General features: G+C 38.7%; 1 protein-coding gene and 1 non-coding gene across 2 annotated transcripts in view; both read left to right on the top strand.

The window, feature by feature from the left end:
• Mllt10 (MLLT10 histone lysine methyltransferase DOT1L cofactor) overlaps positions 1-27,324 on the top strand; it is a 149,795-nt gene that overhangs the window by 99,298 nt on the left and 23,173 nt on the right. The window contains exons 10-14 of the mRNA XM_051151275.1: positions 4,110-4,365; positions 7,188-7,757; positions 14,119-14,163; positions 14,998-15,030; positions 26,343-26,521. Coding sequence (XP_051007232.1) covers positions 4,110-4,365; positions 7,188-7,757; positions 14,119-14,163; positions 14,998-15,030; positions 26,343-26,521 — 1,083 coding nt within the window. The remainder of the gene's footprint in view (positions 1-4,109; positions 4,366-7,187; positions 7,758-14,118; positions 14,164-14,997; positions 15,031-26,342; positions 26,522-27,324) is intronic.
• LOC127194071 (U6 spliceosomal RNA) lies at positions 3,440-3,546 on the top strand. The gene has a single exon (XR_007831212.1). It is a non-coding gene; the product is annotated as a U6 spliceosomal RNA (small nuclear RNA).

The raw sequence follows: 27,324 nt of genomic DNA, 5'->3' as shown, positions 1-27,324 counted from the left end.
CATGTACCACTGCTGCCAGGCATCCTCAGTCACTCGTTAATATGCCTGTAAGTGACAATAGATCAATGTTTGTATGCATTAATTAAGGGATTCTTATCACAGCCAAATCAGCAGTTTTATTTCTGATAGAAAGTATAAAAAGGCTAGTATGGGGCTAAGGAGATGGCTCAGTAGTTAAGAGCACTGCAGCTCTTGCAGAGGACCCCGATTTTGATCCTATTATCTGTATGATGGCTAGCAGCCATCGGTTACTACAGTTCCAGAGGATCTGACACATCCTCTTCTTTGATCTGCAGTCTCTGCATGTTTATGAAACACAGACAAAATATGCATATACATAAGAATAAAAATAAATGACAAATTTTAAAAAAGGTCATGGGGATGGGTTGTGCCGGAGACACAGTTCAGTGGGTAAGAGTACTTGTTGCTCTTATAGAGTTCCTGGGTTCAATCCTCCACTGTGTCTCACAGCCACACATAGCTAGAATTCCAGGGGTATCTGACCCCTTCTTTTCAATTTGGCAGGCAGCAAACATACACTTGGTGTAACACATACATACATGGAGGTGATACACACATATACCCTTAAAAAACAAAAAAAAAGTGTATTGCCTTCAGTCAGTACATGCTAGCCAGTTGTTCCCCCCCAAGAGGACCATCATAAGGAAGAGAGGTTATATTTTAGATCATAGATTCAAAGGCTTTGGTCTATAGTTCCTTGGTCTCATTACTTTTGGCCTACATGTGGTAGAGGTTGTCCTTTCATTTCCAGGTGAAAAAGAGCTTTGGTCAGAGCATCCCCGTGTGTCCCTGCTGCCCAAATTTACTTCCACTGCCCTGCCTATGTCCTGTGGGTTCCACCATCTTGAACAGGTCCAGCACAGGCCGCCTCAGCACATGGGCCCTTGGGAGACACTTCAAACCCAAACTCTAGCAAGCATCAAACAAGTACCATTCATTTTGTATTTGAAAGTGCATGAAAAGCAAGTATTTTTATATCCTAAGATCATTCTCAGAGGGAGGCTCTCTACTACTGTGAGAGGAATTGTCAGGCTCAGTTCCTTAGCTCTGCATGCTCCTCCCCCCCAACCCTTGTTCCCTTTACTTTGACTCTTCACATGAGAATTCTACAGATGCATATTGCCTCAGTAGTACTATATTGAATAAACACTTTTGAGATACCTTTAAAATATGGAGTTTAGGTCAAGATCTCTTTGAATGAAACCTGTGTCGTCTTGTGGGTAAGGGCAATTTATAATGCATAAAATTTTAAAAGTAAGGTCACCACCTAAATAACGCACCCCCCCCCTTTCAATCTTATATTTCTGGAAAATTTAGGTATAGAAAAAAATGAAAATATTCAATTACTGAATTCAGTGTTTTTTTTTTTTTTTTTTTTTTTTGTCCCCAAATTTTAATCATTTACTCACTGCTTTCAATTCATCCTACCCTCGTTCCCTTTTGTGGAAAGACTTAAGACTTTAGAGGAAAAAAAGACAATCTGTTAAATAAGTGGGAAAATTGACTAACCCTTGATTTTAAATTGTCTTGTGGAAGTGAATACTATTATTTCCATTTAGAGTATTCCAGTTTTTCTCTTCATTCTTTATTTGATGCTTGAATAAAGCACATGGGTGAAGAACACCATTGTATTTCCCCACCGCCAATCTCAACAATTATTTATTTATTTTTATAATTTACTCAGATTACATCTGGTTGTTATCTCCTCACCTTCCTTCCCTCTTTTGCCCTATTCCCGTCCCCCAGACCTCTGACAGAAGGGACCCTCCTCCTCCTCCATATTACCACAGCCTGTCAGGTCTCATCTGGATAGCTTGCTTCCCCTTCTTCTGTGTGCCGCTGAGGGCACGCCAAGGGGAAGTGATCATGTCAGAGCAGTCCCCACAACCCACAGCTGAGGAGAATGAGCTGCCCATTGGCTAGATCTGAACAGAGGGTGCTAGGTTGATTGCCTACATTGTCCTTGGTTGGTACAACAATTTGTGCAGGCCCCCTGGGTCCAGATCTGCCTGCCTTGATGGACTCTGTGTGGGGTTCACCACTGTATTTTCTTAGATTACTTTTAAACTTCACAAGGATCAGATGTGATGAACCTCAGGATCGACTTTTAAGTGTGTGTGTGTGTGGGGGGGGGGTTGCATGGGGAAGTATCTGAAAATGAGGTGGGGGTAGTTTTCAAATTAACTGCCCAGCATGGAAAAGGTTCATGTTTCCAAAGTAAGGCATGAAGTTGCATCAGCTTAATGTGATTGGTTTGTTAAAAGGGTTTGTTTACCAGACTATGAAGCCTTTCTTGTTTGACCTTCTTTGTCGATTATAGTTGGCTAGAATACTGATTCATTCATTCATTCTTTCTTTCTTTCTTTTTTCTTTTTTTTAGGTTTTTTGAGACAGGGTTTCTCTGTGCATCCTTGGCTGTTCTGTACTTGCTTTGTAGACCAGGCTGGCCTTGAACTCACAGGCAGTCCACCTGCCTCTGCCTCCTGAGTGCTGGGATTAAAGGCGTGTGCCACTATGCCCGGTTTTATTTCATTTTTATGAAATAATACTGGACTTATTGTTGAAATGTTTTATTGGCAAAGAGATGATACATTTTCAAGGTGGTAGCAGTAAAGATTTGATGTTTTTCTTTTTTCTTTTGGTCTTTTTAGCCTTTTTTTGAGACAGGGTTTCTCTGTGTAGCCTTGGCTGTTTGGGATTTGATTTGTAGACCAGGCTAGCCTCGAACTCATAGAGATCCACCTGCTTTTGCCTCTCTGAGTGTTGGGATTACAGGCGTTTATAAGACACTTTTTCTTGTCCTTCTTTTGAACATTGAATTTGCAAAAAAGAAAAAAAAATCACCTATCATTTTGAAAATTGATTTTTATTATTTTTCAATTTCAAATTTATTGTCCTACTAAGTGTCACATGTCAGAAAGTAATATTTGTCCATCTTCAGTTTTTCATTTTCACAATAAATTTGGTATTAGATGCATTTATATTTGAGTTATTCCAAATTGTTATGTTCAAGGTAGTCAGTGAATTCTTGCTCCCAAGGGATGGTATGAATCATGTTAATTAGCAACCATCTGGCTTAATACACATCCACACTCACTTATCCCACCCCATCTTGTATTTAAGACGATTACTAAACCCAGAAAGTTTAGGCATTCTTAATTGTTTTTACAGTCATAGTACACCATAAAACTTTCCTTCAATTTTCCGAGAGAGATTTGTGTTCCAAAGGTTGAAACTTCTTTTTTGAGTGAGAGCTTTGCTGGGGCTCTTGAAGTACTCTGCATCCTAGGGAGGCCATTTGGTCTAGTGAGTGCTGTCGTCTACTGAACTGACAGTGCACTTTTGTTCTCATGAATTGTTGGCTTCTGTTTTGAACAGTAAAGCTTATAATTTCATGGCTAAGAAACATCATGTTCTTGTGCTTGCTTCCGTAGCACATAGACTAAAATTGGAACTATACAGAGAAGGTTAACATGGCCCCTGCGCAAGGATGACATACAGATTCATGAAGTGTTCCATAATTTTAGACCCAAATCCATCGGCTTATTGAAGGAAATCTCCATTTAAAAAATAGTATGTTCCTGGTGAAAATAATGTTTGAGAAATTAATACCTTTGGTATTTGTATGCATTATTTAAAGTATATTACTAAAGTCAACTGTTACTTCCTGTAGTCTAGCCTTTATCATCATATGAATTATAGACACTTTGTTTGAAAGTAGTGATGGGGTAGGGTGTGTAAGAAACCAGTGGCATAGTGTGCTTGCCCAGACATGAAAGCCCCTGGGGTTGATCCTGAAGATGGTAAAACAACAGGGGAAAAAAAGGAGGGGAGGGGGATTTAAAGTCAATGTTATAGCTTTTATGGTTTTTGCTTGATTTTCTTTGGTAGAATTGCCGACATGTTTATAATGGAAGTAATCACATTTGTAAGTTCAGTGCTGTTTACTTTAGCCAAATATAATTAGCTTTTTTTCTTTTCCTTTTTTTCTTTTCTTTTCTCTTCTTTTTTTTTTTTTTTTTTTTTTTTTTTTTTTGGTTTGTTTGTTTGTTTGGTTTTGTTTTTGTTTGTTTGAACCTAAATGTTAGACTTATACAAGCACTAGCAACAACTCTATATCTGGATCGTTGAAGCGCTTGGAAGATACTGCAGCACGATTCACAAATGCAAATTTCCAGGAAGTCTCTGCACATACCTCTAGTGGAAAAGATGTTTCAGAGGCTAGAGGGTCAGAGGGCAAAGGGAAGAAATCTTCAGCTCACAGCTCAGGTCAGAGGGGAAGGAAGCCTGGTGGTGGAAGAAATCCAGGAACAACTGTGCCAGCATCTAGCCCCTTTCCACAAGGTATTAACAATGTTTTAGTTACTGCTTTGTAAAAGAATTTAGTTTTTACTTATAACTAATGATTAATCTAGATTATGTAATTAGTTGATAGTATAGGATTTTTGCTAAAAATACTGGTATGTCTTTAAATGCTTCTGGAACTTTTGATCTCTCTCTATATAGTGATTTATGTGTTTTAACTATAATTTTAACGTTTAAATGGCTGTAGACTAGAGATTAAGATTAGGGAGAAAAACAGAAGTAGCTTTTCTTGCAAGAATAGGAAATTTCTTTCTATAAATTACTTTTATTTACTTCCTTAATATTTTATGTTTTATTAGGTAAATAAGAACTGAGCATGTTTTATGGAATTTTAAGTTAGGTCTTAAACAGTGATACATTATAACCTATGCATTTATTATAAAACTTGAAATTAAAAGTAGACTTTTACTCAGCTGCCCTATGCTACGTGCTCAGGCTGCTGTGTTAGCAGGATGTGTGTGTATCTGAGTTTCATGTAAGCAGCAAATAGTATTTTAGTGTTTTTTCCAAATACTGTTCGGTGCTAAACTGAAATTCAATATTAACTGAAATTATGTAGTTTTATGGCAACCCTGTTAATGGAAAATAGGAACACTGCTAAATTTTAGAATGTATACACTTACATAACTGCTTTATGTAGTTTTAAATATGAAGACACATCTTTGTTGTTAGTCAATTTTTCAAAAAATTATTTATTGTATATACAGTGCTCTGCCTGCATGTACCGCCTGCAGGCCAGAAGAGGGCATCAGATCACATTACAGATGGTTGTGAGCCACCATGTGGTTGCTGGGAATTGAACTCAGGACCTCTGGAAGAGCAGCCAGTGCTCTTAACCTCTGAGCCATCTCTCCAGCCCCATGAAGATATATCTTGAAAAAAAGAAATGTTAAAATTGGGGGTGGGGGATTAAATAGCTTGTTCACTTGTTCCGTTCTTCCTCTAGAAGTATATGAAAAGAGTGACATTTATCTTTGTTGAAGAATTTGTTAAACTTAAATCCAGACTCTTGCTATACTTTGTAAGTCATAGATCGCTAATCTGCTGGCCTTTCATATTTCATACTAGTAGTGATTTGGAGCTGCAGATTTATAAGTAAATGTATGTGCACATAGCCCTTTTAGAACAAAAAAAATTAAGTATAGATAAAACAAAGCGTTAAAATCACTATTATATTTAAGTAAAAATTCCACTGTTATTCTTATACCCCTTTGAAAATTAACCAAACCTTAATTAACCTTAAATGTAACTTTATTCACATCACTGTTAAAATTGTTTATTTAATTTTGATTTTTGTGAGATGTAGCCCAGCCTGGTCTTTAATAACCTATGTGGCTTCTCGTCTTTCTTCCTCAGATTTCCAAGTGCAGGGGTTATAGTGTAGGTTACTAGGCCTGCTTTATTGTCTTAAGTCTTTATTTCTATGCAGTGCTAATATATTTAAAAAAGATAGCTGTTATGCTTTTGGAATTTAGTAATATTGAATCTTTTCAGCCTCTCAGGACATGGTAGGAAAATGTCTTACAGTTACATAAATGAGGCAATCAATAAAATATTGAAATATGAAGATAAGGTATATAAGATGGTCATGCTTATTTATTTACTGTACCCTGTGAATTTTAGATAATTTAAATGTACCAAATATTTAACAGTATCTGGTATTCTTTAATATTACATTTGTGTGTGTGTGTGTGTGTCTGTGTGTTTTAATGGGGAATTGAGACCAGTTTCTCCCATATGCTATAACTATAGCCCTAATAGTGTTTAGTTTTGTGAAACAGGTGTCAGAACTGAATCTGTTTAGTTATTTCATTTCATTTAGCAAATGTGAAGAATTCTGTGAAATAGGAGTGGATCAAACTGTTTTCTACCAGGCGAACAAGGACTTTTGAGGTTTGTTTGGAAACAGTTGGAAAGCGGCATAGAAGATACCTCCCTCTTCATGAATTTTCACTCCTGCTTTTAGATTGATTTACTTTATGTGTATAAGTGTTTGTGTGTATGTCTGTGTGCCATGGACATGCCTGAAGATGTCAGAAGAGGACATTAGATCCCCTGGAACTGAAGTTGCAGAAGTTGTGAGCCACCGTGTGGGTGCTGGGAGCTGCACTTGGGTACCCTGCAAAAGGAATACATGCTATTAATCACCGAACCATCTCTCCACATGATACTTCATTTCTAAAATCAGTAAGATGGGCCTCATGGTTGGTTTTTTATTATGAAGATTCATGGAAATTGAACAAGGAGATTGTAAGGTATAAGTTAGGATAGCTAATCTATTTTGTGGGATTATGTTCTGCTGAATAATTTAATCCCTGATAAGAGTTTATTTTTAGAATTTATAACCCGAGAAATATGTTGCAGTCCTTACTGTACCTTGTATCATTTTGAGTTTTATCTTTATGGCTTGAAAAAGACAGTTGCCTGGAAAGCACATTGTAGTTTTGTCTAATGTTGTGTCTGTTCAGTCTTTGCTGTAATACCTCTAACAGGGTGTTTGAGAGAGAGCAGAGAAACTCCAATAAAAGGTTAGGTTAGATAAGGTATAGCTTGTGTGTTAGGAATACAGTACAATTCATGAGTCAGTGTGTGATATTCACTTTGACAAGTGTTTTAAAGATGTCTGTAGAGGTAAAGTTGATTTCAACAGTAACCTTTCTTATACTTGTCACATAGTGATGACCTAAGTTTTATAATTTACTTAGGAACAAAAAAAACCTTCTTACAGTTTGTTGCTTAGAGGAACATTGTGTCCACTTTTTATTCCTCCACCTTGGGGTTTTGTTTGTGTTTTGCTACAGGCAGTTTTTCAGGGACCCCGGGCAGTGTGAAATCATCTTCTGGAAGTTCAGTACAGTCTCCCCAGGACTTCTTAAGCTTTACAGACTCAGATCTGCGAAATGACAGTTACACTCACTCCCAGCAGTCATCATCAACCAAAGATGTACATAAAGGAGAGTCTGGAAGCCAAGAAGGGGGAGTAAATAGTTTTAGCTCTTTAGTTGGTCACCCTGTGACCTCAACTGTTATTTCACAGCCTAAAAGCTTTGAAAGTTCTCCTGGCGAGCTGGGTAGCTCCAGCCTCCCGACAGCAGGATATAAGCGGGCTCAGACTTCTGGGATAGAAGAAGAAGCTGTAAAGGAAAAGAAACGAAAAGGAAATAAACAAAGTAAACATGGGCCTGGCCGACCCAAAGGAAACAAAAATCAAGAGAATGTTTCTCACCTCTCAGTTTCTTCTGCTTCTCCAACGTCATCTGTAGCATCAGCCGCAGGAAGTGTAACAAGCTCTAGTCTTCAGAAATCTCCTACGTTGCTCAGGAATGGAAGCTTGCAGAGTCTTAGTGTTGGCTCATCTCCAGTTGGTTCAGGTAGGGATTTGTGCCTTGTTTTCCTCTCAGTCCTTCTACTGCCCTTTTTCTTTACTCCAAGAAGTTGTAAACAGTTGTATACTAACGGACATTTAATTAACATTGCATTTGTTAATTTTTATTTTTTAAGTTATTTTATTATCACTTGTTTTTGAAGATAAGGGGTTGATAAAGTAGCCCAGGCTGGTCAGGATCTCTCGGTAGCCAAGGCTGGCCTCAGACTCTTGATCTTCCTGAATCAGCCTTCCGAGTGCTGGAAGAGCACCTTCTGTGATCAGGAGGAAATGGCTCCCCTCCTTCCACTCTGTGGGTCTCAGGTACCTGCTTGGTGGTAAGCACTTTACCTTCTGAGCCATCTCACTGACCCTAGTTTTTTCATTTCCTAATGAAAAAAGAAAAAGCATTCTACAATCCTAGGGAAGCGATTTCGTGTTTAAATGTTTGACATTTATCTCATGTTACTTGGCTAAATGTGGATTAAACAGGTTATTGGTCGTCTGTTATTTTTTCTAAGTTGTGTTTTTGTTCCACCTCTATATTATGTGGAACACCAAATCAGGACTCATATTTATGATGTAAACACTTCTGTACTACTTTTGGTGGCTTATTTAAAGGTCTTTTGCTAAACTTAATTTTTAGTTTTTATTTTCTCAGTAATTGGACATAAATAATGTGAATTTCTGTTTGGAACTTTTTCTTTTGATCAGTGATAAATTTAGGATTTGTCAGGTGCATTTTTATGTCAAACGATACCTAAATTATTTAAATTTTGTTTTAAATGTATTTAGTACAAAATGCATCTAGTGATTTTTTTTTTTTTTAAACACCTCCCCCATCACCCTGCTTTTTTTTTTTTTTCTTTCTTTAAGTCTCAAATGAGAGTTCATTAAATAGATTTGAAAGTGGCCCCAGGGTTTGCTTTGCTTTTGTTTTCAGTTTTGGATTATGTCCTAGTCATGTCTGGAACTGACCATGTAGCACAGACAGGCCTCAAATTGGCCATGAATCAATTGTCTTTGTTTTCTTGGTGCTGAGATTCCAGGTGTGCTTCACCATACCTGTTTTATTATTAGTTTTATGATGGTAGAAATGAGTTTATATGTAGTTTTTACTTACATTTCTGTTATGCGTATGATTGTGTGTCTGTGTACCGTGTTAGTGCCTGTTGCTCTCAGAGACCTAAACTAAGCATAGGACCCCCTGGAACTTGGAGTTAACAGAGCTACTGTGGGTGCTGGGAACTGAAGCTGAGTCCTCTCTCTGCAGGAGTGCACTAAGTAGCTCTGGCCCTCTTAGAATTTGTTATGTAAATGAGACTCACTCACTGCTTGTGAGTGCTCTGGTTAAAGGCACGCATCACCACATCCTGCCTCAAGTGTTTGTTTTGGTTTTGGAGTTAAGCTTTTTATTTGTTTCCATTTATGTGCATTCACATGCATGTGGCTGCTCCTGGAAGTCAGAAAGGAGATGGAATCTCCTGGAGATGAGCCACCTGATAAAGTTGCTGGGAGTTGAACTCTGGAGTTTTTCCTCTGGAAAAGCAACAGCTACTCTTAACTACCAAGCCTTCTCTCCAGCGCTACCCATAAAAGCTTAGTTTTACTTGTCTGTTATTTTTTTGAATACGAGATAAATGACTTTCAGTAACTCTTTAACTATAAGCTTCACCTCTTTTGTCGTTTTGGATTCTGTATAGTTGAAATAAGATTCAGCTAAGATACACAGTTAATGGATAATAATAGTTTTAATTAGTTCATAACGAGAGAAGGAAGAAATGGTATATAAAATAAAGACAAATGAAAATGTTCATTTTATACATACACACACATACTTACTTAAACACACACACACATAGTATACTTTGTAAATGCAAAATAAACAAAATCTTTGAATAGTTTGTATATTAGCTTCAGTAAGCAGAAGTAACTGTGACCATTCCAAGACAGAAAGCATGCATGCTCTCTTTGGTTATACTTTTTCATATGCTCATACATGAAAACACTAACTGTAAATGTTATTTATCTGTTATGGTATGTTTCATTAAATGTATTGTTATTTATATCTCATTTAGCAGTAGTTTTATAAGGGGAGAGTGATGTCCCTGTCCCAGAGCTGGTAAAGTTGAGGACTGAGGGTAAATAAGGTGCCCAAGATCATACATTCCAGGGTTTGTTTGTTTCTCTTCGTTCACTTTGGTGCCTGTCGGGGTTTGCAAACAGCCCCCACTTAAGTGCACTTACAGAATTGTTACCCTGCTGCAGGAAGCCCCTGTGTGGATTAAGGTCCTTGTTGGTGCCATGGGTGTGTGTATGTGGGAGTTCTTTGTGTTTACTCCTTGTCTTTTATAGGATGTTGACCAGAATTCCCAGCCCCTTCTCATTAGTGGCCAGTAGCACTCTCCCCAACCCTCATAATAAAAATGTCTCCAGACATTGTTAAATGCCCCCCAGGAGGCCAAATTGCCTTTGGTTGAGAATCAGTGTTTCAGGAGGTGGGAAAAATAAATTACAGTGGGAACAAAGTTCATTAAAAAGATTTAAATATATGGCACATTTGAATAAATGTTTCTTGTTTATCTTGCCTTTGAGACCATAAGGGCCTAACAGTCAACCTTAGCTTTTGCAACAGACAGCAAATTTATTTATTTTTACTCATAAAATATTGGGTTTATATTATTTTTTAGTTATAATAATAAACACCTTGCTGAGAATATAAAGCTTAATTTTGTTTTTGTAGAGATCTTCACCCGAGTCCTGTAATTTTGGAACATAGCTGAGAAAATTTTGAATTTCAATGTTAGTTACATTTGAATGCTTCTTTAAAACACATGTCTTTAGATGGATGGAATTAAGAAAACAACTAATTTACAGCTATCAAAAGATTTCTTTTAACCTGTTATAAATTTAGGGGAGATTTTAAGCATAGAAAGTAATGTTTGTTTCAGAGAGCAGCGTTTGTGGTACATTAGTTAAAGTACAAAATGTAATTCACATTCCTTTACTGTTATATAAACATAATTATCTAGAGGGTATTCCCTTTAGACACTACTGTAGTATTAAATGAGTAAATTGCCTAAAGTTTTAATTTGCAAATGTTTTTAGTTTTATTTAAAATAACTAAATTTATAAAATAAAACTATTTTACTTGAAGCTGAGATAATTGATTTTACACATTTTTAATAAAAGTTTTATAACTAAAAACAGTATTTTAAAAATATCTATTTATTTATTCTATATGAATGCTTTATCTGCAGAAGAGGGCATCAGATCACATTATAGGTGGTTGTGAGCCACCATGTGGTTGCTGGGAATTGAACTCAGGACCTCTGGAAGAGCAGCCAGTGCGCCTAACCTTTGAGCCGTCTCTCCAGCCCGAAACCATATTTTCTTACTGCTAAACTTGAGAGTGAAGAGTATCCTAGAAGCTTGGTAAATTGACAGCTGCTGATGAGTACTTGATGTTTCAAATTGTATTAAACACTTAAGCATTACATATTAAATAAAAGTTATTTTTTCCATTGGGCTAAATTTTAAATCCAGAAGTCATTTATTATTTGTAAGTCATCCCTCTGCTCCTAATAAGTAATGAAGTAGGAAGAAGCCACATACAGGTGGCACACACCCTGAGTCCCAGGGCTAGGAGTCAGAAGTAACCATGTCCTGTGTGTTCAAGGGCAGTCTGGTCTACCCAGGAAGTTACAGGTTAGCTAAGGGTTATACAGTTGAGACCCTGCCTCAAGAATTATCCCATTCCTTTTCTTTTTCCTCCTTTCCCTTTCACCTCCCCTTTCCCTTTTCCTCTTTTCTATCTCTTCCTCATTTTATTATTTTATTTTATTTTAAATAAGTTGATCAATTAGTAATGGTGAACATGATCTTTGGAAACACTGGTTAGACATGAGCAAATGCCGTGGTAGCTTAGTGAGCTTAGGGGCTGTGTTTGCCGTTTTTGTCACTTTGTCTCTACTGCCAGCACAGTGCTTTGAACATAACATGAAACATTGCCTTTTAAAAGTGGAGTTAACACAGTAGAAAATGCTGAGAGTGTATCCCGTGGGGAGTAGTGCCCTGTGTAGTGTACATGCCTTTGAAGTGCTTATAATTAGGCTGCAGTGCAAGTCGTTTCATTTGTAAGGTTTTGTATTAAGTTGGAAAAGACTAGGGAGAGATTAAATTGTACTTTGGAGTAAGAAATTCAATATTTTAGAAAAGGGAGTAAATATATAATTAAGGGATGAACCTAATAGAAAAGCTTGTGTGCGAGTCAAATTGGAGGTAATAATGATTGAGTAGGTTGGGGAAGGATGGGTTTATTGAGGATGAGAGTCAGGATGAAGAAATAGGACATTCTGGACCTAGTCTTGATAATTTATTATTATTTCAGAATTTCTTTAATGAAGAAAAATAAGGTGCCTCATTCAATCTATAGTAACCATCAGTACTGTGTTTAGTTTGAGAGCACTAACATTCTTAAGAATACTGCAGGTACTCTCGCTTAATCCAGGCAGGACAATTGCTCTTGCTGCTGTTGGGAGAATTATTTTGTTTATTTGATTTTTGTCTCAGTTGAGGCTCTCCTGGAGCTCAAGATTCTCCTGTCTCAGATGCCTGAGTGCTAGGATGTGCTACCATATCCATCTTAGTAGCTGTGTGCTCCTCTCCCAAATTTTTTGTGTGTCAGTGTTTTCTGTGTGTGTGTGTGTGTGTGTGTGTGTGTGTGTGTGTGTGTGTACCACATACATGCCTATGCCTACAGAAGCCAGAAGAGGACATTGATCCCTGGGAACTGCAGTTACAGACAGTTGTGAGCTGGCGTTTTAGAGCTTGGAACTGAATTTAATTCCTCTCTGCAAGAACAGTGAGTGCTCTTAACCACTGAGCCTCCAGCTCTGGGACCTGATGTTTTTAAGCACTGAGTGTTAGTAGTTAGAACAATTGAATCCTTTATTTTTCTTGTGTATCTCTACCACGTTAAAGGAAATCATGATTTATGGTGCTGGAGGGATGATTCGCTCAGGGGGTCAAGTATTTACTTTGTGAGCATGAGGAACAGAGTTCAAATCCCTAGAATGCCAAATAAAGCTACACATGATAGTGTGCATTTATAATTCCCGTTCACCTTTGGCACGGTGAGAGGAAACCCAGGGAGCCCCAGGAGTTCTCAGACCAGATAGCCTGGTGTGCACAACAGTGGATGGAGACCCTGCCGCACCAAGATGGAAGGTTATTCTTTGCCCTTCACTCATGTATCGTTGTACCCAAAAACACACAACCTGGCACTGCGTGTAAAGCTGGGCAAAGAGACTGTTATAGAAACACTGCATGGTGTATTCACACCTAGATATAACAAGAAGTTGATGGTTTAGCACTGTTTATTGTAGTATATTCTGTCCTCCCCCACCCCACTTCTTTATGTTTAAAATAGAATCCTCAAAATCATTACTATAATGCTGACATACCATTTGTAAAATAAAATACTTGGAAATCTGTTTTAGTGCTGAAATTTTATAGTGGTGATGCTACAAAAGGAGACTATGGAAAGACAGTTTAGTGATAGTCATAGAGGCGAGTTCCTGACATGAACAGACCACTCAGGAGCAAAGGGTTATTTGTTTTGTTTTGTTCTCTCCCCTCCCCCCACTTCTAGTTTCTACCAAAATGAAAATTTTCCAGTGATCAAAGATTTCTTTTTAAATAGTTCTTTATATCATGCCTGTCAAAAACCAACTTAAGTAGAGAGAGGAGCTTGTTTCAGGTTATAGAGTAAGTCTTGTGGGGGAAATTAAGCCAGGAACTTCCATAGCTAGTCAGAGCAGAGAGAAATGGTAGCATTTTTTTGTTTGTGTTTAGCTTGGTTTCTCCCATTTTCACACAGTTCAGAACCCCTTGTTTAGGAATGATGGTATGCAGAGTGAGCTGGCTGTTTCCCACAGCACTTAAGACAGTCCACAGACAGTCCCACAGACAGTCCACAAATAGTCCCACAGACAATCCCACAGACAGTCCCACAGCACTTAAGACAGTCCACAGACAGTCCAGCAGGCCAACCAAGTATCAATCCATTGTTGAGATTTCTCTTTCCGGGTCATTATTGATATGTAAGCCCTTGTGTCTTTTTCTTGCTCTTAATACAGAAATTTTGTATGCTTCGACTAGCCTATTATTACTTGTGAGAATTATGTATAGTTTTTTTCCTCTTACATGCCAAATACTAGCATATAATTTTTATTCTTCCAGGCTTGTTTTGTCTTCTTAAATGGGCTTTGTCATGAATTCCCCCATTTTTCTGGCCTGTTTTTTTCTTAAGAAACTTAAGTCTACATCAATTTCTTTGCTAATTTCCCTTTCCCCCTTATCCACAGAAATTTCCATGCAGTATCGGCATGATGGAGCTTGTCCAACAACTAGTAAGTTGTCCAACTGGGTTAGTAACCTGAGCTTTCTGGTTCTTGGTTCAGTGCCTTTTCTAATATATTAATCTATACCACTTTTGAAGGTCTAAATTTTATTTTCCAAAATGCATTAGGTTTTTATTATGTAAATATTTTTCTTGTACAAAGATTCCTTTGCATACTGCTTTGTCTTGTGTTTAGGATTGATTATTATAGTCAAATATTGCAAATTTTAATTATTGTCTTTTACTATGGTACTTCTATAGAATTGTGACCTCTGCCCTTGGTGACATGTTATTTTCAATATTTGGGCGCCATCGGCCTTAATGTAAATGTTGTGGGTAGCTTGTGTTTGGACTTAATGTAAATGTTGTAGGTAGCTTATGTTTGGACTTTTGTATGTGTTCATATTTATACTGAAGCTTGGGGAGTGAAAATAAGTGTTGGAAAGGGTTAGCAGGTATAATGTGATTTTGTTTTTTAATAACTTCTGGTTGTGCTTTAAGGCTGATTAATACATCCAGTGGAGACTCAATTTCAGCAAGATACTATGTAGATAACTTTTAAAAAGCAATTTTCAAAAAATGTATTACACTAAAAAGGGGCGCCATTGTCACAATGCACCTAACATCTCGGTTTACTAGGCAGTGTGTTAGTAAATGAAACATAATATCTAGGGAGTTATTTTATGGAAAAATGAATAAAGCTTTCGGTTTTAATATTGAAGCACAAGATCTGATAGACATACTGAGTGAGATTTTGTTAAACTGATTCAGTCGATGCCTATGTATTTCTTTTGTGTGTTTGAGAATAATCTTAACCTGACGTCCTTTTTTCCTTACTTAAAAGCTTTCTCAGAGTTGCTGAATGCAATACACAATGGTAAGTTTTATTAGACTCTTCTCTGGTGGTTCATTTATCACAAAAGTTGTCTTTTGTCAAGAAGCTTCATTAAAAGTTAGGATGGCCTGTTGATTTGGATGAAATCTAGTGCTTCTGAAAGGCAGTTAGTTAATTGTGTAGCACTTGAGTAAGATCTTTGTAGACTCGTGCAGTTCATCAGCCTGGCTTTTGTCTCTCTTATGTTTCTGAAAGTCTTTTATGTTTGCACATAGTCTACTTCTTTCGAGATCTTTCTTAAGTATGTATGTACGTAATACAGGAATTTTTTTTTGCTTTTTAACCTTAATGTGGAATGTGAATTTTGTTTTCATGTTTTTTTTAGATCTTTAACTTTGTGTTTGCTTGAGACAGGGTTTCTCTGTATTGCCTTGGCTGTCCTGAACTTAAATTATTTATTTGTATTTTATGTATGTTGGTATTTTGCCTGCATGTCTGTCTGTCTGAGGGTGTTGGATCCCCTGGAACGAGTTACAGACAGTTATGAGTTGCCATGTAGGTAATGGGAATTGAACCTGGGTCATTTGGAAGAGCAGCCAGTGCTCTTAACTGCCAAGCCATCTCTTCAGCCCCAGATCTTTAGTATTCTATTTTACTTCTGTATTTCATGGAGTGAATTCATGGAAGAGAGTTTTATTTGTTTGTTTGTTTTGTTTGTTTTTGAAGTTTCTTATATTTTGAAAGATTTATTTGTTGTTTTACAGTATTCTGCCTGCATGTGAGCCAGCAGGCCAGAAGAGGGCACCAAATCCCTTTATAGAGATGATTGTGAGCCACCATGTGGTTGCTGGGAATTGAACTCAGGGCCTTTGGAAGAAGAGACAGTGCTCTTAACCTTTGAGCCATCTCTCCAACCTGGAAGAGTTTTAAATTCTATTTCATTCAGGACAAGTTTTCACAATGCAGCTGCATTTTTCTGCTGCGTTGGATTCTAAGTCAGCATATAAGGCAAATTCTATCACTCTTCAATTTACCAGTGTCATTACAATGAAGGCCATTAGTGCAGACCGTGCTAGAATTTCTCAGTTTCCCCAAGAACTTCTGAACTTCTGTAAACTTTTTTTTTTTTTTGGTTTTTTCGAGACAGGGTTTCTCTGTGTAGCCTTGGCCATCCTGGACTCACTTTGTAGACCAGGCTGGCCTCGAACTCACAGCGATCCTCCTGCCTCTGCCTCCCGAGTGCTAGGATTAAAGGCGTGTGCCACCACGCCCGGCCTCTGTAAACTTTTTGAATTAATTTTTTAAAATTTGTGTGTGTGTATTCCCTTCTGCCACAAGTTCCCTGGGTTGACTCAGGTTGCCTGGGTTGGTGGTGAATGCTTCCACCCTACTGAGTCATCTTGCTGGCCTTAGAACTTTCCCTGTCCAGGATGACGTCATCTTTATTGACTTTCATTTTCATTAATTGAGCTCATTTAATTGAGACTGATTGCAAGCAATTTCTAGTACACTTTTTGAACTTTGAGTTTTTGTTCATGTTTAATTTGTAACAGACTGGCATATGTGTAGGTTATAAAGTCAGATGTTTACAGATGATAGTGAGACAGGTGGCATAGTGAGCAGATATAAGTGAGCCTCCTTGGTATGACGGCAGAGAGGGTTGATGTGGGAAACTCAGAAGTGGTGCTTAAGAACACATTGATTTTTTTCACAGGGTTTTGTTTTACTTTTGTACAGAGCTGGGGATTGAACCCAAGGCTTTGTGCATAGTGGAGAAGTGTTCTGCCATAGGATTCCACCTGCACCTAACTGTAACTTTCTCTTTCCTTTACAGCCTGTGCTTGTGGAGGCTTTAGACTGTAGACAATAGGAACAATAATGATAGAAAAAAGGAGGGAAAGCTTGTCTTGAGAATAAATTAAACCTTTTGTAGTTTTTTCAAACTATAAAAGCTGAAGAAGCTTACCAGCCTTTTCAGTTTACATGGAACAGAGTAACCTGGGAAATAACTAAGGCCTGACTAAGCAGACTTAGTATCTGTCATTTTTCAGGATGGCCAGGATTCTCAGGAAAAGAAGCTCCGATTCTTCTGAACCATACACAATTGGCATATTCCATAATCTAGGGAGGGAGAACTAGTTGCTTTGCTTTTGTATTTAATTTATTTTTTTTTTTAAACTTAACTACCTTAGGGTTTTTATTGCTATGAAAAACCACCATACTCAAATGCAACTTGGGAAAGAAAGGATCTTTTTCAGCATACAGTTTCATCAGTGAAGGAATCAGGGCAGGACCCTGGAAACAGTGACTGGTGCAGAGGCTACGGAGGAGTCCTCATACCTTGCTTAGTCTGCCTTTTTTGTTTGTTTGTTTGTTAAGGTGCTGCTTATAGGAAGCTGGGCTCCCCCACCCCCACACCCATCATCAGTGAAGAAAATGCACCCCAGGCTTGCTCACCAGCTGGTCTGGTGAGAGTATTTTCTCAGTTGAGGTTTCTCTTCCCAAATGGCTCTAGCCTTGTTCCAGTTGGCAGCCTGTAGCTTCTCAACAGCATTTGATATAACTAATATCCCTTTATCATATTCTTTTGTTGGCTTCAATGACACTAGATATTTTCTTATTTTACTGGTGTCAGTTTTCTTTATGAATTCTTTTTTCACAAATTGTCCTTGAAACATTGGTGATCCTCAAGGCTGGCTATTTTATTTCTTCTATGATTGATTGAGTGAGTGATTAACTGATAAGAAGTCATACTTATGTCACTCAGGCTGGACTTAAACTCGTGAACTCAAGGGGTCCTTCTTGTTACAGTCTCCTGAGTCACTGGGACTACAAGTATTCTGTCAAGAAAACCAGCTTTTAACATAATGTTCATTTGTCGTGTACTGGTTTTTACCTAATAAACGGCATTTTTAATTTTAATCACTGGCGAGAATCCTATGATTTACTCATTTTCTCTATCTTAGGTAGCAAATGCAATTAATAGGACATCAGTGCTTCAGAGTCATCCCTCTCCATATTAGCTCAGAAAAGTTTAAATTTTTGTGTAATTTGTGTAACTGCCTCCTCAAGCACACTTATTCTCACAGTCCATTTGCTACAAAGGCGTTAGGGAGAGTGTATAGTTTAAAAAGTAAATCATGCTGTGACCCTTTGGTGTTTTCCCATAAATAATAATAAATTGTAAGTGCCTCTACCTAGTTTACAGGCTCCTATGAGTTCTTCTCTAGCCTGTGTCTTCTCTGGGTTATACCTGTCAGACTTTTTAGACCTTTTCTTAGACAGTATAATATTTCTTTAGATGGGTTTTATTATTGACTCCTACTTTAGCTTTGTTGTTTTTGTTGTGTCTGATGTTGCCTATGGTGACCTTGAACCTGAAGATGTCCTTGAATTTCTGATGATCCTTCCTGTAACTCCAGAGTCCTATTTGTCCGGCCCCAGCCCGCTGGAAAAACCGTATCAGGGTTCACCTGAAGAGGGAGTGGGGATTGAAAGTAGGATACAGAGACGCGAGAAATAATGGATCAAGTCAGGAAATTTCTGATCAAGATTCACTTTATTGCCGACTAGCAGGAACATATATAGAGCAAGGTCAATAGGATCTATTCTTATCTCACTCACCCTAGCCCCTGGGCAAGAATACAATAGTCTAAATCGCTCCCTGTAGAACTTCCTAGTTCTCGGAGTAGTTCCCTGTAAGAACTTCCTAGATCCTCTGGGTGGTTCCAAGTTGAGACTTCGCTACTTCTTTCAAAGGTAAATAGTCCAAGGATAGCCTGGAACACAAGACCTCATGAGGCAGAGGTCAGCAACTCGAAGGTCACAGCATACAGCCTGAGCACGGGATTTCTGACATGGCAAAATTTGGCATGGGTTCCCATACCTATTAAAGTTTACAAACATGCACCACCACATACCCGTTACTGGTTTTATATGTTGCTAGGGACTGAACACAGGGCTTTGTGCGTCTCAGCAAGGACTGTCTTAACTGAGTTACATCTTCAGACTTATATTAAAGTGCCTTTTCCTTGTCTCTCCTACTTCTGTTGCAATGTGTTTTTTATATATCTGTAAGCTTGTCTTTGTAATTGAACTATATATTCCTGGTGAGCACGATTTTTATCTTATTTTTCTTGCTCCCAGTTTTATTTCTGTACCAAATCATGCCTGGGTGGGCGGGTAAAAGAATGAAGATCAATATGTCACTGCCACTCATCCACTGTGTCCTTCTGCATGATCACTTCTGTTCTATCCCTAACTCGGATCCTAGAACTTATGTGCTGTAGGGTTCATTTAGTTTCATTGAACCAAATGAATGTTAGATTGCTTTGGATTAAAAGTTGTAAAACTTGTAAAAAATAGAAAGTGAAATAGAAATAGAAAAATAGTAAGTAGAAAATGGTGGTGTTGGAGCTAGAAGGATGGCCTCATAGTTAAGACCACTTTTTGCTCTTGAAGAATATTTATGTTATGTGTGTGAGTGTTTTTCCTGCGTGTATATTAAGTGTCCCACATGGATACTGGTGCCTGCAGAGTTAGGACACCAGAAGATTATCTGGAGCTGGAATTACAGGTGGTTGTGATCCACAAGTGTGTGTTGGGAGGTGAACCAGGTCCTCTATGAGAGCACGTACTCTTCTGAGCCATCTCTTCTAAGCACCTATGTATTCATTCATTCATTCATTCATTCATTTAAAAAGAAAGCAGGTAAAGAAATTTAAAAGGTCTTACCTAAGTGCTCATGCCAGGGTGGTGAGAGAAATCAGATTTTCCTTTATCTTCTGTTGCTGTGAAAGGAGTATTTTGATTTGCAATATTTTATAACAAAAACCTGAATTTCACAGATGACCCCAAAGTAGAATTAATGGATTGCACTTGATCTGGGAAATCTCTATAAACATGCTAATATACTTTCACAACTGTTAAACATTCAAGATTGCTTCATTCACCACAGTTTTGCTTCTCAGTATTATACTTTTGTGATTACTGTTGCATATGGTTTGGTAATTTTGGCTTTCATAGTAGGGTAAAGTCATCAATGAGGGAGGGAATTATTACTTACTCAGCAATTTTAAATTAGTGCTTAAAGTGCTAAAATGGCTAAAATGATAAACTATCATTTATTGAGATTTATTATGGAGTAGACATTGTTAAACCTTTAAATGGGCATTCTCAAATTAAGGCAGCATGCGTGAGTAGCATAGATGTGGAGGTCAGACTACAACACTGGAGTCTGTTTTTTCATTCTTACAGGCTTTATGGGTTGAGTTAAGCTGTTAGGCTTGTGTAACAAGCACCTTGCCTGCTGGCTGTCCTCTTGGCAGTGGGCTGGGTGGTGCTGGGACTTCATACCCGTCCATCATGTTCTAGATTGTGCAGGTATTTTATGCTCACAGGAATCTCCAAGACCAAGATAACAACTTTGTAACTCAGATTTGTAGTAAGAAACAGTTTCTATTAATCCTGATTTTGATACCTACTAGATCATCAAACCCCGTTGGGCGCCAAATGACGTGTCCCGGCTCGCAGAACAAATCGAATCAGGGTTCACCTGAAAGAGGGAGTGGGAATTGAAAGTAGGGTACAGAGACATGAGAAATAACGAGTCAAGTCTGGAAATTTCTGGTCAAGACTCCCTTTAATGCTGACTAGTAAGAATATATAGAGCAAAGTATATAGGATCTGTTCTAATCCCACTCACCCTAGCCCCCAGGCAGGAATACAATAGCCTGAATCGCTTCCTGGTTCTCTGGAATTGCTCCCTGTAAGAACTTCCTATTTCTCTGAGTAGTTCCCTTTAAGACCTTCCTTGATCCTCTGGGTGGTTCCAAGTTGGGACTTCTTTACTTCTTTTAAAGGTAAATAGTCCAAGGATAGCCTAGAACACAAGACCTCTTGAGACAAAGGTAAGCAACTCAAATGTCACAGCATATTCAGCCTAAGCACGGGATTTCTGACATGGCAGAATTTGGCATGGCTCCTCACATCGTTTCATTTCTATTTTACACATACATATACAACTTTAAATATACGTTCTCCATAAGAGGAAACATGTGTTTCTGAATTTAGCTTGTTTCTTTTAATATTACATCAATCTTCCTACATTCTTGATTTCACTTTTATGTCTGTATAAAATTTCATTGTGTTGCCAGGTGGTTGGCGGTGCATGTCTTTAATCCCAGGACCCAGCACCCAGGAGGCAGAGGCAGGCAGATCACTTAGTTTGAGGCCAGACTGGCCTACAGAGCAAGTTCCAGGACATTCAGGGCTACAGAGAGACACCACCCTCCCTCCCCAATTCCATTGTGTACATGTACATGTACCACATTTTCTTTATCCACTCATTTCTTGATGTATAGCTAGGCTTACTCTTTTTTTTTTTTTTTTTTTTTTTTTGATAGAACAGCAACGAACACGGCTGATCAAGTATATCTGTGGCATGCTGGAGAGACCTATGGGCATGATCTATCCCAAAGTGGCAGTATAGTATAGTTATGTCACATGATAGTTCTTAAGTTTTTTTGAGAAATCTCCATAGTGATTTCCAATGGGTAAAGTTCCTCTTTCCCCACATCCTTGCCAGAATTTTTCTTAAGAATAGCCGTTCTGACTGGGATGAGAAGTCACTTTCTTTCTATTTATGTTTGATTATATATAAAAGCCTTGAGCTTTTTTTTAAAATACCACCATAGTCAGCAGTACATGGGAACTAAAGACTGTTTTCCTTGCTATTCAGGTTTCAGTGTTGTTCTTCCTCACTTATTTGTGCTTAAGAATTATTGTGCACTGTGCTCATGTTTTTCAGATCTAATTAGTCACTAAGTCCTGTTGATGCTTGTTTTAAAACTATTTTATTTGGCGTATTGAAACCTCTACTAGGTGGCATGTGCCTTTAATCCCAGCACTGGGGAGGCAGATCTGTGTGAGTTCAAGGCCAGCCTGGTCTATAAATCTAATCAAGGACAGCCAAGGTTTTTACATAGAGAAACCCTGTCTTGAAAAACCTATCAAAGAAAGAAAAGAAAAGAAGAAAGTTCAGTCGATCTACTCCGTTTCCCAGACCTCTTTACTTCTCCTGGCTGTATAGGGTCAAGGGTTCCTTTGGGGCAATACCAGTCTCTGTCAACAGCAAGCACAGCGAGCAGTCTCCTCTAAGCTGCTGTGTTGAAATGTTTCTCTCTGTCTTATCTCCAAGCCACTACACTGTCAGTCTCTGATCTCTCCAAACTGCTACATGCCACACGCCACCACTGCATGCCTCACTTTCTTTCTTCAGACTCTCCTATTTGTCTTCCTTAGAGTCCTAGGACATGCCCCTCTCTGTGCCACACAAGGCAGGCTGTTACCAGCTGGGCAAAGACCACACCCCGCAGGAGGCACTTATCAGCTGGGGACACACTGAAGCCCAAACTTAAGTACCACTTTTGGGATTAAAACAAAATATATTTACATAACATAGCTGAGTTTACAAAGAAATCAAAACTTCCATTATATAATCCTGTGAACTTTGCCTTTGTAGTGTTTCTTCAGTGCTGTTACCTTTATTGATGCTGTTTCTGTTCATCAGTAACAGTTCTACACAATTTCTCTCAGACTGCTGCCAGTGCTGTGTTTTACATGATCCCCAGTATTGACCGCAACAGGCTGTTTGAAACCCCTGAGTCAGTACTCACTTTGTCTAAGCAGGAACATTTAACTTTAACATTTAACATTGTTGTTGATTTTCCTCTCTGCTTCCTTGCTTTCTGTATTGCACAGGTCTGTAGATGTTGCTCACAGTCCTTGCTCCCTGGTGCGTTTCTTCCTCACAGCATCCTTCTCTGCTCTGAGAGACCTTCTGTAGTGATGCTGCTCTTCCCACCCTGGCATCCAGGGCTGCTAGATACCCTGTGTGGGCACTCACCCTAACCCTGCCCCACAATAGTCTCTAGTATCTCTCACAGACTGTTGCAATTCTCTTTTCTCCGAGCTTCTTGAAAGCAGAGACCATATATCTTGAGTTTGAGTAATGCTACCCAAGGCTTAGAAAAATGTCTAGGAAACAGTATTTGCAGGATGAGTAAACCTTTTTCCCCCCTGCAGAAACTGTTGATTGAAAAATAATGTAAGGACCTAAATTCTCAGTGTTAAAGCCTTTTAAAGTCTCCCCTCGCCCCTTTCTCTCTTTTTAGTTTTTCAAGACTGTTTCTTTGTATAGTCCTGGCTGTCCTGGAACTCTCTTTGTAGACCAGGCTGGCCTCGAACCCACCGAAATCTGTCTGCCTCTGCCTCCCGGAGTGCTGTGATTAAAAGTGTGCACCACAACACCTGGCTCCTTTTAAAGTTTTCTAATTCTTGATTTTTTTCTTGTTTGAAGAAGGTTGTAGGTGTTTTTATAAACATGAATCAATATTTGTGTTCTTTAGAATTACATACATCTGTTGATAAGTTGATATAATTTACTAATTATTATTGCTCTCTGGAGTTTGAAAGAGGGAGGGGGAAGATACATAGATGGGCACATAGATGCAGAGGCCAGGAGCTGATAAGGATTTCACTCTATTACTTTCTGTCTTTTTGAGAAGATTTCTTGCTGAGCCTGGACCTCACCAGTCTGACTGGCTGGTCTTCTTGTTTCTACCTCCCCAAGTGCCTGGGTTTTTAACAGGTTATGAGTCCAACATAGCAAGCACTTTACTGACTTAGCCTCCTCAGCCTCTGAGAAAACTTAAACTACAGCCCACCAGATTCTTTCCTTCCCTCTTAGTCCTATTTAAATCAGTTTTCTTGATCCACACTTCCCTCCCTCCATCTCTCCCTTTCTTCCTTTCAGGTTATAACAAGCTTTTCAGCTTTCATACTTCTTGATTCTGGACCAGGTAGTTTGTCGTTCAAGAGGCTGTCACATGCATTAGAAGGTGTTAGCAGCAACCCTGGCCACTGTGTATCAGTAGCATTCACGGCTTTTTACAAATTGGGACACTGACAAAAATATCTTCTGGCATTGTCGAGTGTTTCTGTGTGTACTATCATTCTGGCTGAGGGAATGATTCTTTTTCTCTATGTGCTGGTGTGTGGGTGGGGTGGCAGGGGGTGGGGTGTTGTTTGCATATGTACCCCTGGAGCTCCCTGTTTTCAGGTAGGCTGGCTCAGTGAGCCTTCTAAAGCCACTAGCTACCCCAGATGTTCTAGGTCTTCAGCCTCTCAAGCTTATATCGTAAGACGTTTTTACCTGTTGATTCTTCCTTTCACCATCATGGGTGGGGACACAGTTTTTCCTCAGTAACTGCTAGTTTCTGCTGAAGTTGTCTTCTCTCCTGCTTCTTTTCCTAGTTTTTCTAGAATGAATAACATCTATGTCCTTACTTCATTTTTCCTTGTGGCTTTTCCTGATGGAACATTGAAAAAAAAATTTTTTTTTTTATTAATTTATTCTTGTTACATCTCAATGGTTATCCCATCCCTTGTATCCTCCCATTCTTCCCTCCCTCCCATTTTCCCCTTATTCCCCTCCCCTATGACTGTTCCTGAGGGGGATTACCTCCCCCTGTATATGCTCATAGGGTATCAAGTCTCTTCTTGGCAACCTGCTGTCCTTCCTCTTGAGTGCCACCAGGTCTCCTTCTCCAGGGGACATGGTCAAATGTGAGGCACCAGAGTACGTGAGAAAGTCATATCCCACGCTCCACTCAACTGTGGAGAATGTTCTGTCCATTGGCTAGATCTGGGTAGGGGTTTAAAGTTTACCGCCTGTATTGTCCTTGGTTGGTGCCTTAGTTTGAGTGGGACCCCTGGGCCCAAATCTGCCTATCAGTGTTCTACTTGTAGGTTTCTAGGACCCTCTGGATCCTTCTACTTTGCTATTCTCCCATGCTTCTCTCATTTAGAGTCCCAATAGGATGTCCTCCCCTCTGTCCCAGTTTCCTGGTAAGTGAAGGCTTTCGTGGGACATGCCCCTTGGGCTAGTATGCAGATATAAGTGAGTATATACCATTTGAGTCTTTCTGCTTCTGGGCTAACTCACTCATTATGATCATTTCTAGCTCAATCCATTTATCCACAAATTTTGGGAATTCCTTGTTTTTAATAGCTGAGTAGTATTCCATAGTGTATATGTACCACAATTTCTTTATCCATTCTTTTACTGATAGACACTTAGGCTGTTTCCATGTTCTGGCTATTATGAATAAGGCTGCTATGAACATGGTTGAGCAAATTTTCTTGTTGTGTGCTGGAGCATCTTCTGGGTATATTCCAAGGAGTGGAATAGCTGGGTCTTGAGGAAGCCCTATTCCCATTTTTCTGAGGTAGCACCAGATAGATTTCCAAAGTTGCTGTACTAGTTTGCATTCCCACCAGCAAGGAAGGAGTGTTCCTCTCTCCCCACATCCTCGCCAGCATGTAGTGTCGCTTGAATTTTTGATCTTAGCCATTCTGATGGGTGTAAGATGGAATCTCAGAGTTGTTTTGATTTGCATTTCCCTGATGACTAAGGAGGCTGAGCATTTCTTTAAGTGTTTCTCAGCCATTTGATATTCCTCTGTTGAGAATTCTCTCTTTAGTTCCAAGCTTCATTTCTCAATTGGGTTATTTGGTTTGGTGGTGTTTCATTTCTTGAGTTCTTTATATATTTTGGATATTAGACCTTTGTCATATGTAGGGTTGGTGAAGATCTTTTCCCAGTCTGTAGGCTGTCGCTTTGTTCTCTTGACAGTGTCTCCTGCCTTGCAGAAGCTTCTCAGCCTAAAAAATATTTTCATCAAGTTTGCTTTCATTTTCTTGTACACGATGTTTTCAGAATTGAAAAGTGGCTCTACCTTGTCTTCCATCTCATAGTATTTTCATTTTCCCTCTTTCCTTGGCTTTGCTTACTCAGAAATTCCTGATTCTCTCTAGTCCTGGAAGCTGTGATACATGAAGGCCATTGGCTTTTCACTAGCATTAGCATTTTCATTCAAGTCCAGCCCTGTTGCATTTCATTTCCTACATTGTTATCTTACTAGAGCTTTCTTCCCATCTCAACTTCTCAGTCACGGACATCTAGGGTTCTAAGCATTTTGACAGGCTTACCATGTGGATTTAAAGCTCAGCTCTCAGCTGCTTCGTTTTCCTGTTTGGAAACCTTTCTTTGCTCTTAGAAATGCTTAACCTGCTTGCCTGTTTGTTTAATTGATAAAAATAAATACTTGGTAAATGAAAAGTGATTCAGTTCCTTTAGATTCATATTTTTTAAAAGTTAGTGTTAGCTCATTCCAGTATAGTTTTAAACATTTATTAAACTTATTATTAGGGGAGGGATCAAGGATAAATCTTGTCTGACCAAATTGACTACTGAATTATAAGATATTTAAATAAAATTTCTTTGGTTGCAGGTATTTATAACAGCAACGATGTAGCCGTATCCTTTCCAAACGTGGTATCTGGCTCAGGATCTAGCACTCCTGTCTCTAGCTCTCATATACCTCAGCAGTCATCTGGGCATTTGCAACAGGTGGGAGCGCTCTCCCCCTCAGCTGCGCCATGTGTAACCCCCGCTACTGCCACAACTCAGGTATGCCACAGTTGAGAGCCAGCCTTAGGTATGTGAAATACTGCCTCCCAACAAAAATCAGAAAATGTAGGAACAAGTATAAATTAATTTGGGGCTTCTGTGGACTTTTTGTTTTTAAAGACCATTTAAAACTGCACAAATAGTATTTGAAAACATTTTGTGTAAATTATTTTAATTAACACAGAGAATATAGACGAGTAAGTGACTCCAGGCTATAGAGATGGCTCAGTGGTTAAGAGTGTGTGCTGCTCTTGTAGAAAGTCTGAGTTCAGTTCCCAGCATCTATATCTGGTGGCTTAGAACCAACCACTTGTGATTCCAGCTCCAGGGACATCTGATTCCTCTGACCTCCATTGACACCTACAGTCATATGCACATAATCTACCCATGTATACATAATAAAGTAATGAATGTTTGAAAATCCCCAAATGTAAAACTCTTGTCCCTGATACATTATTGACAGAAAGAAAGAAAGAAAGAAAAAGAAAAGAAAAAGAAAGAAAGAAAGGAAAGAAAGAAATAGATCCTTTCATACACTACAAGTTTTGCTTTGTTTTTGTCCTGGGAGTTAAGTTTTCATAAATATGTTTTACCACTTGTCTCTCCTTTCTATCACATTCAGATCTGTAGTTTGATGTGCAGCCTCATCTGTAGGATTGTTTTTCATTCCTTAAATCCAGTGCTCCAGCCAGCACTCTACCACTGAGTTGTATCTTAACCAGCCCTTGTTCTTTAAAAAGCATTTTATTTTAAGGTGGGGGTCTCAGCTGAGTTGCCCAGGGTTCTTTGAACTCATTCTTTGC

Source organism: Acomys russatus, chromosome 9 (genome assembly GCF_903995435.1).
Source record: "Acomys russatus chromosome 9, mAcoRus1.1, whole genome shotgun sequence".
Lineage (NCBI taxonomy): Eukaryota > Metazoa > Chordata > Mammalia > Rodentia > Muridae > Acomys > Acomys russatus.
The sequence above is the reverse complement of the archived record's forward strand: the minus strand, read 5'-3'. Positions and strand labels throughout refer to the sequence as shown.